At 30.2% G+C, this 16056-nt stretch overlaps 2 protein-coding genes across 3 annotated transcripts; both read right to left on the bottom strand.

The window, feature by feature from the left end:
• Positions 1–754: 754 nt before the first annotated feature.
• On the bottom strand, positions 755–3930 carry LOC103831603 (plasmodesmata-located protein 5). 2 transcript variants are annotated; one of them, XM_009107490.3, is made up of 3 exons: positions 1511–3930; positions 1102–1239; positions 755–1026 (listed from the first exon to the last, which is right to left on the bottom strand). In XM_009107490.3, the coding sequence occupies exons 1-3, from the start codon at positions 2280–2282 to the stop codon at positions 1007–1009; spliced, it is 930 nt and encodes a 309-aa protein (XP_009105738.1). In that variant the 5' UTR covers positions 2283–3930; the 3' UTR covers positions 755–1006. The 2 variants fall into 2 exon arrangements, with proteins under 2 accessions (XP_009105738.1, XP_009105737.1); XM_009107489.3 differs by having other exon boundaries at positions 1487–3913.
• A 6891-nt stretch (positions 3931–10821) lies between these two features.
• On the bottom strand, positions 10822–12712 carry LOC103831602 (probable peroxygenase 4). The gene is made up of 6 exons (XM_009107488.3): positions 12448–12712; positions 12234–12335; positions 11915–12000; positions 11728–11822; positions 11291–11416; positions 10822–11180 (listed from the first exon to the last, which is right to left on the bottom strand). Exons 1-6 carry the CDS (start codon positions 12467–12469, stop codon positions 11033–11035), a joined length of 579 nt encoding a protein of 192 aa, XP_009105736.1. The 5' UTR covers positions 12470–12712; the 3' UTR covers positions 10822–11032.
• Positions 12713–16056: the final 3344 nt, after the last annotated feature.

Genomic DNA, 16056 nt, shown 5'->3' with positions numbered 1-16056 from the left:
TGGCTATTTATTTGTGAACTCGCACATGTGAAATGTGTGGTTGCTTTTCTTGTGAAACGGTTTGATATTTATCACACCACTTTGCTTTTTCTCTTTGAAAAGTATTCGACAACAATAATGCATGATGAGGCGAAGACTCTTTCGTAGAGGCCATGTGTCACTTGGATTACAATAGCAACCACGATGATTCTCAACGGGCTGTAATAAGTTTCATGTGCTTATCAAAGGCCCAACATACATATAAGTAAGCACACTGTCCACTACACTAGATCCGTTATATTTGCTTGTGAGGTTTTCGAGTTTTGACAAACCAAAATTGTATTGTTAATAATAAATTAAGATTTATATAAATATCATACTAAAAATATTGTTTGAGAACATTGTTATCTTGTAAGGTGTAAGACAATGACCTTGTTATTGTTCAAACAATCTAAATAACTTTAGAAGATTTAAAAAATATATGGAAAATACGCAGACATTAGTTGATCTGTCAAATTCCTTAAGCATTTGGTAATCGGCTTACAGTTTTAATTTATCATTTTAAATGATTAAATCACTGATCACACATAAGGCCAAATCTTCAGTTAAAGTATGAGTTTATATAATTACGAGCAAAATGATTTTGTTTTAAATCGCCATCCTAATTTTCGGTTTCCTATATATGTTCCATTATTCTCGACACATAACATTTATTTTTAACACATCTCTATGTGTGTGTGTATGTGTTTATAGACACTGCACAAATGTGTCTTAATAAAAGAAGATTTAAACGATATTTATAAATACCAAATCAGATACTACATAATGTTTAAACATAAGATAAGGAAGTTTCGATTAACAAAGAGAAAAAAGAGGAAGCTTTGTCCATTATTTTTCATTTAAGACAATAATACATCTACATCTAATGAAGCATGCAAGGTCACAAAACTTTAAATTTAAAAAACACAACTAGCAGTAGCTAGTGGCTTGACTCGAGTTGTTGATTGACTATTTCTCACATTTCCTTTCATCTACAACATTTATCATCTGCAAATTCATACGTATAGTGATTTAGATTTTATAGATAAAAGGGAAAAAATGAAATTAAATAAAGGAAAATACCTTGTAATTTTCTGAGTTTCTTTCCAAGAAAAGCGAGTAACAAAACGAGTAAGATGACTAACGTGATGATTCCTATTATTATCACCAATGTTTTCCCGATATTATTGTCGTCATCATCCTTATCATATTTCTCTCCTCCTGCAAAATAACCCAAATAGTACACTAAAAGAATAAGGAGTATACATTTTCGTCGTAAAGTCTACTATTTCTATATCTTAATTGGAGAATCCATCATCTAAATAATTCTCACAGTTCAACGCTTCTATAGAAACGTTATCATCTATAGACTATGGCTAACATTAGAAGTTATTTTCTTATTCTTCTTGTTGTGTGTGACTAGGACTATTTATTAATGCTTCCCAGAATTAAAATAAAGAAAGCTGACCAAAGTTAGAGTTTGGGGTCTGACGTGCATGACTACCACCGAAGCTGAAACGCGCGTAGCACTTGGACAAGTAGACGTACCCTCCCTGGGCCATTAAGCAATCAGATCTGAGCTGTCCGATTGCATCGGTCAAGCAATCCTGACACTGTGCTGGACTTAGATCCTCTGTGCACTGAGCCATACCCAGAACATCCCCGTTCATTCTTGTCCTATCCGGTTCACTCCCAGAACCTAAAGAACCGATGACGTCACTGACTCTAGTCAACGCATCCTGGTCGTAAAATCCCATCGGCTGTCCACACTTCTTAAGCATCACGGTTTTGTCCTGAACGCCAAAGAAGGAGCTCTTGTCGTACCGGACCAGACAATTTTGCATCTGCAAGAACACGGAGTACGAGTTGGGACACGTGTTTCCGACCAGCGCGATGGCGCGTGATACGCACGATGAGCAAGAAGTTGGGTCTAGGTCAACGCTGCACTGGAAGAGACCATATACAGTAACGTCCGGTCCAGGTTTTACTCCACTACCGAAGGGAACAGTGAGGTTGTTGTAGCGGTTGAGGACGGTGGAGGTGACGAGGGAAGACAGAAGGGACTTGAGGTTGGTCTCGTATGCGGAGCCAGGAGAGAATTTGGCCGGCGAACAATTTGCATAAATGAACGTGTCTGTGGAGGCGGAGTAAGTTGGGTTGTCTGTGGCGGCGGAGGAAGTTGGGACCATAAGGATGACGGAGGTGAGAAAGAAACAGAGAAGGGTCGTCGTTGTTTTGAACATTTTTGATTTGAAAAGTGACATAAAGGGTGAAGTCTTTAGGGAGAGTAAAATAGAAGTTGAGGAGCGAAGAGGTTGCCTTTAAAGAGGATTGACGTAAATAAGGGGTAATTTGTACGTAGTTTCCATGTTGCATGCTTTTTTTTTAATACTTTGGTGGACGTTCAGACTTAATTGACTAGAGCTTCATTGTGGAATTTTGCAATGTGCGTTTGTTTTAATGTCCATCACAATTTTCTTTAAATCAAGAATATTTGTATTATTTGGATTCATATATTGACTTTGAAAGTAGTGACGATTTTCTATATATGTATATTGTTGTTAGTTATAAATAAGGGGTAAATAATTAGTTACCCTTTACTATAAGCTACTAACGGGGGGGACATATAAATTAAGGATGTTTCTTATAGTATGGTGGTCTGATGTGGAGTTATACGTTTATATTAACTTCTTAACATATATTTTTTTGTTAAATTTGCTTATAACTTGAATTTGTCTCTCGATCGGTTTCATATTCTCATTCCGGTTTGTCTTTAACAAGATGATAGGAAGAAGCTTCCAGCATTGTGCTCTATATATAATCATATACTGTACATTGATATGATCATATGAATAATACCAAGTAATGAATACGTCATGAAAACGAGTTATGGTTATCATATATTATATATACAGCGTATAGAATTTGGATAGACAATGGTAACTGAAAATAATTTAAGAAGATGAAAATTAATTATAATGGCTTTACGTTGTTTCATCTTGTCTTCTTCTTTTTATGTAATGAGATATTTTTTTGGGCCAAGGGAAAGGAAGCATGTTTTAACCACCAAAAATCACTTTTTAACTAAACTTTCTTTCGCAAAAATAACTTCACATGTATATAATACGAAAAGAGATAAAAAATACTCCGAAAGCTTCCAGCGTCAAAGTATTGTTACGGGACCGGTTAATGCATATAGAGAAGACAATAATACTCGTTGACCTTCTGTTGTATGGTAATGGTTCTTGCCTTCTTGGAAACACAACACCATCAATTAGTTGTGTATAGACTTTTCTTTTTGGCTATATATTGTTACATATAGATCTTTGTTTACCTCTTTAACACTGTGTTTGAATCTGAAATAGTTGCTTAAAAAAAAACCAGCAGGAGTATTGGCAACGACCCGCTACACAAAATTTACTGTTATATTGTCATCTTAGTCTTAAAAATTAACTTATAACGAAACTTATTTTGATGTTAAATGTACATGTAATTGTATTATTAATTACATATCCTGAACTGTTAATTTATAGTAGTACTCTAATCCTTGTTGTTTTCAATTAAATACAGCATGGTTGTAGTTTCACACAGATAATATAAGGAAACGTTTATGATACCAGAATGTTACTAATCACTAATGAGGTAAAGCACACAATGTTTTTGTTTTCCTTGGCGTGTAGATCCATTATCTTTTCGATACAGAAAAGGTATATATTAAGGAGAAAATAAATTGATGCAGACATTAAGGGATTTTGGTGAGTAATTTCGTGCTTGACTTGATATATAAGTCGTTGGTCTTGAAAATAATACTTTTAATAAAAAATATATATTGTGGAGTCGATAATACTTGAATATAGACCAACCGAATTTGGTTGACTCGTCGTCAATTCCAAAAAGAAAAGAAAACGTTTCTTGAAATTTTTGTGGAAATCTGTTAAAATTAAATGGGAAAACTGTTTTTTTAGAGCAAAAAAATGGTAACTATGTCTCTTTACACTAATCTATATTTTGTGTCATATTTTCCTATAACACCCTTTAATATTTTTGAAAATAAATTTAATAAATAGTTTTACAAACAAAAAAATTTTGGAAAAATTGTAACTTTTGATAAAATACCTATATGAACTTAGTGATATTTTTTCTAATTATAAAAAAGTTAAAATTATAAATTTCATATTATGTTCTAAATAAAGTAGAAATGACATTCTACGAAGTAGAAAACAAAATCCACTTTTTTCATTGAATCTACAATGTTTAGAATACGTGATCTACGTAAATAGGAGTATTCTAAAAATATTTAGAATACACATTCCGCGCTTAACCTATCGTTCTAAAATCTTCAGAAATCAAAATCTACACATTAATATAAATCTAAAACACGTAGAAACCGACTTCTACAGATTTACTATAAATCTAAAACATGTAGAAATCAAACTCTAAACATTACTATAATTCTAAAAAACTGTAGAAACCGATTTCTACATATTAGTTGTATTCTACGGATAAGAAATCAGTTCCTAAAAATATGGAAACAAAATATTTGAGAATATTCACTTTTATATTTTGAAAAAAAAAATCGATTTTTTTTTTAAAAAATAAAAAAACGAAAAAGGAACAAAAAAATAAAAAAAAAATGAAAAAGAAATAAAAAATTACAATTTTAAGGACATTACTGCCATTTTGAAAAAAATTAGTCTAATGGGACATAAAGTAGTATAAATTAGTATAAAGGGACATAGTTACCATTTTTTTGCTCTAAAAAAACAATTTTTCCAAATTAAATTAAATGGAGACATCCAATATAACTCTACCCCATAGAGAACATTGATCTGCCTATTGGTTGTTTAAACAATCCTTGCTTACAAATCACAATTAGGATCGTCTTGTTTAAAAAGAAAAAAGAAAAAGCAAAAGAAAAAAGGAATCGTCTTGTTTGCATGAATAACCTTCGTTTCAGTCTAGATGCAAAAGATAGTATGGGCCAAAAATGATATTTCATTAACAAGAATTCAAAAGCTATATTACAAAATGACGATATGTTTTCATTTTTCTTTTCTTTTTAATTCACTTTTCTGTTGACAAAAAAAAAAACACTTTTCTAGTTTTGTTCTTCTCAAAGCCTGCCTATTTTCACATGAACATGTTGGAAACAAGATCTATTATCAGGATTCAGGAAAGCAGGCTAAAACCCATAATCATTGGTATCTGTCCATGTCTTTAGTGTACCCAGGCCACAAAAACTGATCTATGAATCAGGCCTGCAGTCTTATAAAACAATATAGCCACCAAGTGATTTTCCATATAAATATTTACAAAGCAAATAAATTATAATAATTAATCAATACCTAAACTGCATTTAAATTATTTTTAATATATACTAGGTAAGAAACCCGTGCGATATCGCACGGGAATTTATTTTGTAAAAAAATACTATGTCACATTTTATATAAATGGAAAGATACTTATTCATATATTTTGATAACATTTTTAAAAAATGACATTGTAAAATGAAAAATTACAATCTTTGACATTTATTTGGAGAAAATATACACTTTTAGACATTTAAACAATTTATTTTTAACAAAAGCAACTTCTGAAATGGAAAGACACATCCATATACATTTTAACAACTTCTTTTAGATAAACAAAATTCTTAAAATGAAAAGAATATTGTTAAGATGAATAGATATATACTTATATATTTTGAGAACATTTTTTAAAATAATGTCATCGGAAATATATTATTCAATCTACTTATTATAAAGGTTTGGTATAATCCTTCTAAAAAATTTGGAGATAATATTTAATTTTTCATGTTTTACATCTACATAGATGGTATCCGAATTTTTTTTGTCCAAAAAGATGGTATCTGAATTTTTTACATAACTGCTGCTCACCCCACAAACCTGCTGTTCACCCAACAAACCTGCTGTTTTTTCTTTTCTTTTTTGTAAAGACGTGGCTTTTTTTTTTTGCAATTCCTGTAAATTGTATATTGATTTCAAGTTTACAAAAAACAGATGACTTATCTTAGAACGCTATCAATAATTAAAAAGCAACCATATATATAAAACATATTTCTATCTATCTCCTTGATCATATCTGTTTTTTTTCAGTAACAATATTACCTAAATATGATTTGATGGCAGAGGAAGCAATGTAACAAGTGACCATTTAATGGCAGATAGAATTTCTGGGATTGTGCACAAACACACATGCCCTGTAATTTGATACAAGTGCCCATTGTATGAACTCACAACCGCTGCAAGGGATGGCATTACAGGATCGCCAGGGGAACCATGGGATACATCCTTCCCCACAATAATAGTAAACTTGGGTTACTAAAGGCGATGTTGGTTAGTGTCCATAGTTAACATGGAACTCAGTCCACCAACTTTGGCATTTATACGTGTACAATCTATACAACATCTAAACAAATAAAATCTCTTTGTTTGGAAAATTTTGTAAAATCAGAAAATTTTAGTTGAAAATGCTCCTTCTAATCATTGGTGTTTCTCCACTATGGACGCCAAATCAGTTTGAAAGGTACCTTCTGCTACTATGATAGGAAAAGACTTGTATTGAACTGTGGTTTCTATCGATATTCTGAATGGGAAGAATAGGAAACTTAACAGGGACAGTAAATTGAGTAATTGCAGAGAAATACATCTGAAAACGCAAAAGGGGATAGTAAACTCAAACATAAAACGAAAATTGGAAAGGAAGAGAGACATCAAACTCAGCAGAAACTCATCAGACACATATTTACAGGGAAATAGATCAAAAATTGCAGAAATTAACAGGGACGATAAACTCATCAGAAACTCAACAGAGACAGAATACAAAAGTTAAATTATCTGAAAAGTTGTTAAAGGAAGAACATCCTCAGCAACAGATGCAACGAAAAAAAAGAGATTAAAATCTGACACCACATACAATCTCTTCTATATATAACATTCTTGAAAAGACACGACTCATAAGGGATGAGGATTAGTGCAGGGATATGAGAAAACGTCGACAATTTATTTAAGAAACGCCTTTGAAGAGCTATGATTTGGTGACATCGCTTGCTGACATCGCTTGCTATGTAAGGAAAACTCGACAGTTACTTAAGGGACTTCTTTGAAGAGCTATGATTTGGTGGGACGAAGACGTCGCTTGCTAATGAATCTAGGACGTCATACTTTTGCTCCTAAACAAAATCTTAACCATTAGATTATATCATAGACACAAATCTAGCCGGTAGATTTTTTTTTTCATATAAAAAAGTAATGACATTTGTTAAAAAGTAAATGTTGCTAGGCTGAACACCAAAACTTGCAATGGTTAATCATGAAAGGTTGTAATAGTTTATTTAAACAACTGTAAATATTTATCCAAAGGATTGCAATGACTCATTTAAATATTTACAATGATTTACTTACATCTTCAATAAAACATTATATATGTATATATATACATATGAAAATAAAAAAATACAATATTTAAAAACATCAATTATAAACGAAATGATAATATATATATATATATTTAAAAAGACATAAGATATATGAAAAATATAATATAGAGTTATGAAACACACAAACACAAAGTATAATAAACAGAACTGAAAATATATAAATTAAAAATACAATTAAAAAATGAAAACAGTTATAAACAAAAAAAAATCTTAAACGGTTATGAATAAACAGTGACAAACAAATTAAAAAAATATTTTTATAAGAATTTTTTTTGTTTTGAAACTCGTAATAAATTGATTAGCAATGTTTAGTTGGGGCCATTAAAGGCACCCTCAACAAACAAGAGACCAGATGCATTAATAGCGTTCTTGGCCAACAAATCAGCAATGGTGTTCCTCTCTCGAAGGATCCATACGAAAGCAACAAATTCAAACGACAGAGATAACGTAAGAATGTCTGCAACAACGCCATGTAGCTCCGCAACTCTCGCTCCTGCGTTTATAATCGAGACCAGTTGAGCAGAATCCGACTCAAACTTGACCTTCTTCAGCTCCATTCTTTTGCAGGTGGCGACCGCTTCCCGCAAAGCGAGGGCTTCAGCCATAAGTGCAGACCCAACATGTGCAGCGCGATCTTTGAAGGATTGATTTCCTTCCCGCAGCAACTGAACCCATCCCAACCCTGCAACCAAGAGATTAGAGTTCCAAGCAGCATCGGTCCTTACCACCGTCGTGTCCATAGGGCATGTGAGTTCTGGTTTTTTTCCTCGCTTCGGTGGTGGGTCATCTCGCTTTCGATTCTCGCTCCATTCTCGCGCAAAACGAATTGCAGTTGAAAGTGTCTCTTCAGGAGATATTGAGAAGCCTTCAAAGACTAGTCTGTTCCTCGACTTCCATAGCATCCAGAGTATCCATAAGGTCAGAGAGCCTGACGAGATTCCAGTGGGTGGGAGGCAGTGCAGTGAAATATTTATAAGAATAGTCACAATGTTTTACTTTTTAAAAAATACATATATATGAATAGTCACAATCTTTGGACAATTTTAGAAAAGACACAACTTTCCAATATTTTTCTAAAAGACACAACTTTTTAAACATTTCTTTTTTACAAAAGACACAACTTTTCAATCAATTTTTATAAAAGACACAACCTTCCAACATTTATGTAAAAAACACAAACATTTTTTTCAAAAGATACAACCTTTCAATATAAGTGGATTCACAACCTTTGGAATTAATTAGGATTGCTATTATTAGTAGATATATATATATTTAATATATATTATTTTAATTTTAATTAGACATTTATTGTATGTATAACATATTTAGTCAGTCCGATTAATTTTATTATGTGTACATTTGATTGTAGGATTTTTTTTTAATTAAACCCAATTGTTTTTAAGAATATACTAAGATTAGTGTTGTTAATTATTATACTAAGACTAATATCTTTTTGTAATTGCTTAGATTAATGTTGGTTGAAATCTATGTATACCAAGATTAATATTTGTTGTTTTAAAAATAAAAATAGAAAAAAGATGAAGAATTGATAGGTTGGGAGTTGAATAATCAAACCAGACATACAACATTTTGTAAATATAATTTGTTATTTATTCCATTTTACAAAAACTATATAACATTTTTTTTTTGTCATCCACTTTACAGACTCATATAACATAAAATTAAAAAATAACTAAAATATTAAGCAAAAGATATTTTTAATAATGACATAGTATTTGTATTATTAGTTAATAAAATATCTCAACTTATGTTATATTAATTATGTAATTATGTATTATAGTCTTAGTTCTTTAAAGCAATTAGTCTTTAGTTTATTAAAAAAAAAAATTGGTTGATAGAAAACTTATTTTTAGTAATTTTTAATTTATAATGTTATGTTTTTTTGCTGAGTTTCCTTTTTAGGAAATCAATTATATATACAATATCACGTTTTTAACATTTTGTATATGTGATTTGGAAACCAATTTAACAGTAAAATAATTTAAAATTATAATAATTTGGAAAATTACCTCAAAATAACTATTAAGATGACCACATTTTTAAATTTTATAAATATTGACTTTTTATATAAGTGATTTGAAAACAAATATAAAGAAAAGGAAACTAAAATAAATAACAAAAACTATCAGAAAAAGAAAAGAAAATGTTAATAATGTTATTAGCTATAATTTTTATAATTCATTAAAGATATGATTGTAATTAGCTTTTCTAATAATTAACATGAGAGCGTAAAAAAATATTTCTCAAATAATATTATAGAGATATGGGATTCAACCCATGTGAAAAAAAGTTTGCTAGCTACGCGAAGTTTATTCTAATATGGTGTAAACCATCCAATGTATAAAAATATGTTTTAAACTACATCACATTTAAGTTAATACATACCACATATACAAAATAATTGACTATATGGTAGCAACATCACAAGGTTTAATTGATTTTAAGCGAAACTAATAGGATCATTCCGCAATTTATTAAAATTAAATCCAATTAAATAAATCGGACCTGACCCAACTCCTTTAACCAATTTGTATCGTATTAACTCTCTTGTTTGGATCCTCAATTCGAAAATTAGGATTCATAAGGGCATCTCCATCTCCGCTCCATAATTTACTGCAAAAATGGAATGGGAAATAGCAAAAGAAAAATAACTAAAATATTAAGAAAAGAAAAATGGCAAAGGTGTGTTATGGATACATCGGTTTCGAAATTAGATTTATGTCTTTCAGGTAAGTGTAAAATCGGTGTTGAAACTGGTTTTTGTTGTTATGAACTCTAATTTTCGAATTAGGGATCCAAACAAGAGAGTTAACTCGACACACAGGTGGGGTAAAAAAGTCGGGTCGGTCGGAGTTAATTTTAATACATTACGGATTGATCCACTGAATCTGCTTAAAATCAATTAAATCCAGTTGTGATGTTGTCACCGCATTTATTTCGTATATGTGGCAGGTATTACATTAACATGGTGTAATTTTGAATACATTTTCATATATTAGATAGCTTCCACTATATTAGAGTAAATTTGATGTAGCTCGCAAGTTTTATTCAACCAGTTACATAGCTTCTATTGTATTAGAGTAAACTTGGTGTAGCTAACGTACCGTAAGATTCATGTTTTTTTTCTTTACCAAAGCCCGTAAATCATTGCTTATTTTTCTTTTTTTTTCTAGTTTCTACTTCTTCCTTTCACATCTAATTTATACTTCTCAACCTGGTTTTGGCCATAGTATCACTTCTAAAAGAAACTTACTAATTGCAAAAATATATATATTTTACATACAAATGGTATACATTTCGTAACGAAAATGAAACTATGAAAATTGAAATATGATTATCTTTCATTTGACCTATATAACCATTTATTGGAATAAAATTTAAGAACGTACACAATCAATCAAAATACACACAAAAACTATAAATTTTAAGAGAATCAAACACATTGCAATCTTCACGCCATTGTTCACTGATAAAATGTTTTATAAATGAACAGATTCACAAGCATACAAGAGGTTTTTTTTAAGATGGTGTGTTTCATGGATGTTTCTTAGAAGCTGTTTGTTTCTCGAGTTTCTCGAAAAGAGAACCATCGTAGACAGCTCTCACTGTATCTTTGTGCAACAAACCGTTCTTGTCTTTGCATAGATAATGCAAGATTTTCCACTCCGTATAAGCAGCAATCCTGCAAATATATTCAGTTCACGTATAACAACCATTCACAATCGGATACATACCATCGGTTAAGAGAATAAATTAAAAACCGAGTTAAACCAAACCGGTTGGGATACTTACGCTCCTTTACGATCATTAGCTTCTTTGTTTGAGTCGAGGAGTTCTTGGAGTTCTTTGCCCGTCAAAGCATTGGGATGTGTATGTGAATGCTTCGCGAATATCTCCTCGAACTTCGATTCCACAAACCTCAAGAAATTCAAAATGAATAAAAAGGTTATGTTTAATGTTTCTATTTTAAATAATATTTTCAGCTTTTTACACATGTCAAAAATAAATAAAATTATTTTCAATTAAATCATTTGATGATTAATTATTTCAGTAGTTTAAATAAATATTAATTCGGTAGAATTAATTTATAGGTTACAAAATATAATTATAAATTACTAAACAGATATTAACAACTTCAAAATTTTATTTTAAACAATTTTCGGAAAATAATTATATTTTGAAAATGTAAGAAATATATACTAAAATCATCATAAAACTCTGTAATTTACCTTCCATCCTTGTCGTAAACGCCTGAATCGCTACCATGTTTGGCAAGGTGGATATTCTTAACTTCTATAGGAAAAGAGAGTGAGAAACCTTTTCCCTGCAAATCAAAAACACACATCACACTGATTCCTTTTTTATTTGTAATAAAGAATGAAATCATTAACATTAGGAACTTAATCTTTAATGTACCGGACGAGTTTTGCTGCTAAGACCCATGTTAATGAACAAAGAAGCGAATGCCGACAAGAGATATCCACATCCTATTGCTCTAAACCCTGTTCTTGTTTCGTCGTGTCCCGAAGACAGTAAAGTTAGTATAGAAAATATCGAAAATCTTACTTTGATTACTCAGATGAGAGAGAGTCATCAGACCATAAGAGCCACACAAATCTATATGGAGAAAAACAATAGATCTAAAAAACAAATCTATTTTAATGATATTACAAAGATTGATTAAGACATTTTGGTTTGAACTAAAAGAGTTTTCTGTTCAAGAAGACCGTAGTACCTTGATAAGTCTCCGAGGGATAAACGATGCCATCTTTGTTCCTGTCGAAGAAGGCGACATGTCTCTGCAAGAAATTATCTTCTTCTGGCACAAATTTCACTTCTAAGAAAAAAAGAAAACAACCCAATAAAACGTTTAAAGATGGATTTTATGATGGCAGAGATGCATAATTTACTAATCACCAATATGAAATTGAGAATGTAAGAAAGAGTACCAGTGGATTCAGAAGAAGCCATGATATGATCAGAGAGAGACAGTATAAAATGAAATGGTTGAGAGAGAGAGAGAGAGAGAGGGAGAGGTTACAGAAAAAGCTGAAAAGAAAATGGCGACAACACATGCTTCTTTTATCTTTAATAAAATGAACTGTTCATTATGTTATTGTATGATAAAAATGTAATCAGGAGATTCGATTTCGATCTGTATTTCTTATAATGATTTTATATACGAAAATGAGAAAATAAGGGAAGCGTCAGGCATTGATTATTAGTATCATTCAGGCACCACGTTGCTGTGCCTGATACAGCCATATAAGCACATTCCGTTTTTGTTTAACTTCCGTTTTCTGCTTTATATTTTTTCATTATTTGGGTATATAACTTAATGAGTTCATAATCATAACTCCTTTTTTTAACTATTCACATTGTCGAGAGACCAAAATCAACCGACTAATGTATGGATCCCAGTGATATCAATAATTATAAATTTTCTGGTGACCTATAGAAATTGAATTACGGTTCACCGCATCAAATGCCACTAATCCAATCCGTTGGTTATAACTCTTTTTTTTTCGTTTTTCCCTTGATTTTAAAAAATTGTTATTTTTAATTGGTGTTGCCTTCTATTTTTTTAATATACGGTTAGATAACAAATAATATGTATATATAAATTGTGAAGTTTGCAGGTTTAATTGTGCACATTGTTTTAGAATTATATTGTTGCACATTATTTGGTGTCATAAAAATATTTTAAACAAATTTAAAAATAAATTAATTTCTAATAAATTCTTAAAATAGAAAAAATACTTTAGAATGATTTATTTTCTTTTTTTATTATAGTTTACATTTTTAAACCGATGAAATATGTCTTTATTTATAATTACATAAAATAACAAAGCCACTGTAAAAGAAAATAACTATAATACTAGTTTAACATTGTTTATTTTTAAACCGGAAAAATGTAACACAGAAACCAAAATATGGTGTTCAAACAAAAAAAAATATATATAAAATAGGGACTAATCAACATAAATTATCAGGAAAAAAAATCGTGATATACCTTCCTTATCGGCAGAGGAGATGATAAGGATAATACAGCTAGGGTGGCCAGATATATTATAAATTAATGGTATATCAACACAGTGGCTTTTTTTGAATAAATTATCAAGGGTATACACAGGTCAATAATTGATTTTAAGTCACTTTCTATATGTTTCTTTATTGAAAACTCTTCTTTATTAGAGCCTATAAACTTAAACTATTGAGCTCTTGACCAATATGGATGACCCAGCTCCGCGTTTGTGTGCAGACAAGCAAAGTATGCAGCTACCAAAACCTAACCCTCCTTTGTTAGTCAGTCTTTTGTGCATAATTTAGTTGTAAATACGACAACTCAGAACAACCTCGATAGTTTGATGAGAATTTGTACTCCCTACACACCACTTTTTCCCTATTTGCACTCCATACCCTATATCCCTCCAATTTTCTTCCCCCCAACATTACCATTTTCCCCCCATTCAATGATATCCCACCTTTGTTAGTATATTTAGCTAATTTACTCTAGTTTGATACCGTGAAAGTATCTAAAAGAAAAAAAATAATAGTATTATAATTTCAGATTTTTCTTTAATAGATAAAATGTTAGTTAAGTAATATTTGTTATTTAATTAAGATTGTTAATGGTTTCTAAAAAGTTGAATCGTAAGAACTTTTCATTGTTATCTTTTTTTTAATTGTTTTATTTATTGTTAATTGTATGAACTCCATAAAAACTTATTGTTGGAGTTGCTCTAACATGTATAAGATAATGAATATTGGTATTGCATGGTACCAATCTATTAGTGAAAAACTAGCAAAAGTTTTCTTATTCTGCTTTTATCATTTAAACCGATTAATTTATGTTGGCGGATGGGTAGATTGATAACTGTTATTTGTTATAGGCTAATATCATATACCATATGAATTACAACATAGTAAGTTCTACTAGATAGGCATTTTTCGTATTTTGGGTTTAGATGTATGTTCTGTACGGAAGTAATAGTTTATGTTTGATATTTAAATATCCACTTTTCGAGTTTACAGAACAGTTAATATCCTAATGTTGCAAATAATGTATGTTTTGATGATACAGAAGTTAGAAATTTTGTAACAAAAAAGCGTATACAGTTTGAGACTTGAAGAAACGGTATCAAACTTCACACGCATTGGAAAAGGGCAATAATTAAGAGGTCATTGCGTAAAGCCGAGTGCAACAGATTCCTTTTCCTTTTGTACCTCTTTGTCTTGTCCGAAGCCAAAAACAAGTTGTGATGACAAAGCTCCAACTTCCTCTCCGCATTCACATTTGGTATAGGTATAGTTTGTTGCTTCTACAAATTATCAGAAGCATTCCCTTTTATATTATAATCCAAAACCCTTTCTCAACTCTTTTCAAACTTAAATTGTAAGAAAATCACTAGATTTTGACCCGCACGTCCGTGCGGGAGTATTTTTTTAAAAAAATTATAATACTATTTGATTTTTATGTCACTATTTAGGATTGAACAAAAAACTCGAATTCGAAGAATTGAACCGATCCCAATCCGAATAAGTAGTACTAAATCCGAACCGGAATTGATTAAATATCCAAATTATTCAAAATTTTGGTATTTGAAAAACTGAAATCTAATCCGATCCGAACCGAAGTATTTTGGGTATCCAAAATAGACTTATATACTTATATATATTAATTACTTTTAGATTTTATATATATAAAAACATCCAGAATATATATATGATACTTTTAAGTTTGCTTAAATGCTTGAAAATATATACAAATAATCAAACGTAAATATCTTAAATAGTTAAAATATACTCAAAACTCCAAAAATATTTAAATAATTATTAATTCTCTACTAAATATTTAAACCAAACCTATTTAAATTGATTATCCAAATCCGAACCAAATCCTCAAAGATCTGAAATAAACACGAAATCCCAAAAAGACCCGAAAACAAACCCAAACGCCCACCCCTAATATGTGTCATATATATATCATATATGTGTCATCATAGGTTACAAAATATGTGTTATCATATAATTAATCATATTTTATACGTACCATCAAATAAGTTTTCTTATAATTAATAATATTTTATACGTACAATCATATAAATAATCACATAAATTATATTTTAAAATTTAATGTGAAATTTAAAACCATAATTTAAGTTGGTGTTTGAAATTGGGCTTTGTATTGTATTTTTCTTATATATATTGAAAATATTTTTATAATAGTTATTGAAAAATATGTTAGTAAAAATCAAATTTTGAATATATGTTTATTTTTGAATGAATTTTTGATATAAATCAATTTTAAATTATTATTTTGATTTGAATATATATATTATCAAGTAACATAGACCCATTACTTTTTGATATAATGTAATGGACTTCCAATTTTTTAGTAGTATAAGCCCATTTTTTTTTCTAACTTACTACTATCCATGTTTCCAAACAGTATTATTTTTTAACTACTATCCATATTGCCAAATAATCTCAATGTGTACTTTAACTTTAATAATATAGATATCGGAACATTTATCAACAAATCCATGGTTGCGAGT

Source organism: Brassica rapa, chromosome A07 (assembly GCF_000309985.2).
Source record: "Brassica rapa cultivar Chiifu-401-42 chromosome A07, CAAS_Brap_v3.01, whole genome shotgun sequence".
Lineage (NCBI taxonomy): Eukaryota > Viridiplantae > Streptophyta > Magnoliopsida > Brassicales > Brassicaceae > Brassica > Brassica rapa.
This window is presented reverse-complemented; position numbering and strand designations above follow the sequence as displayed.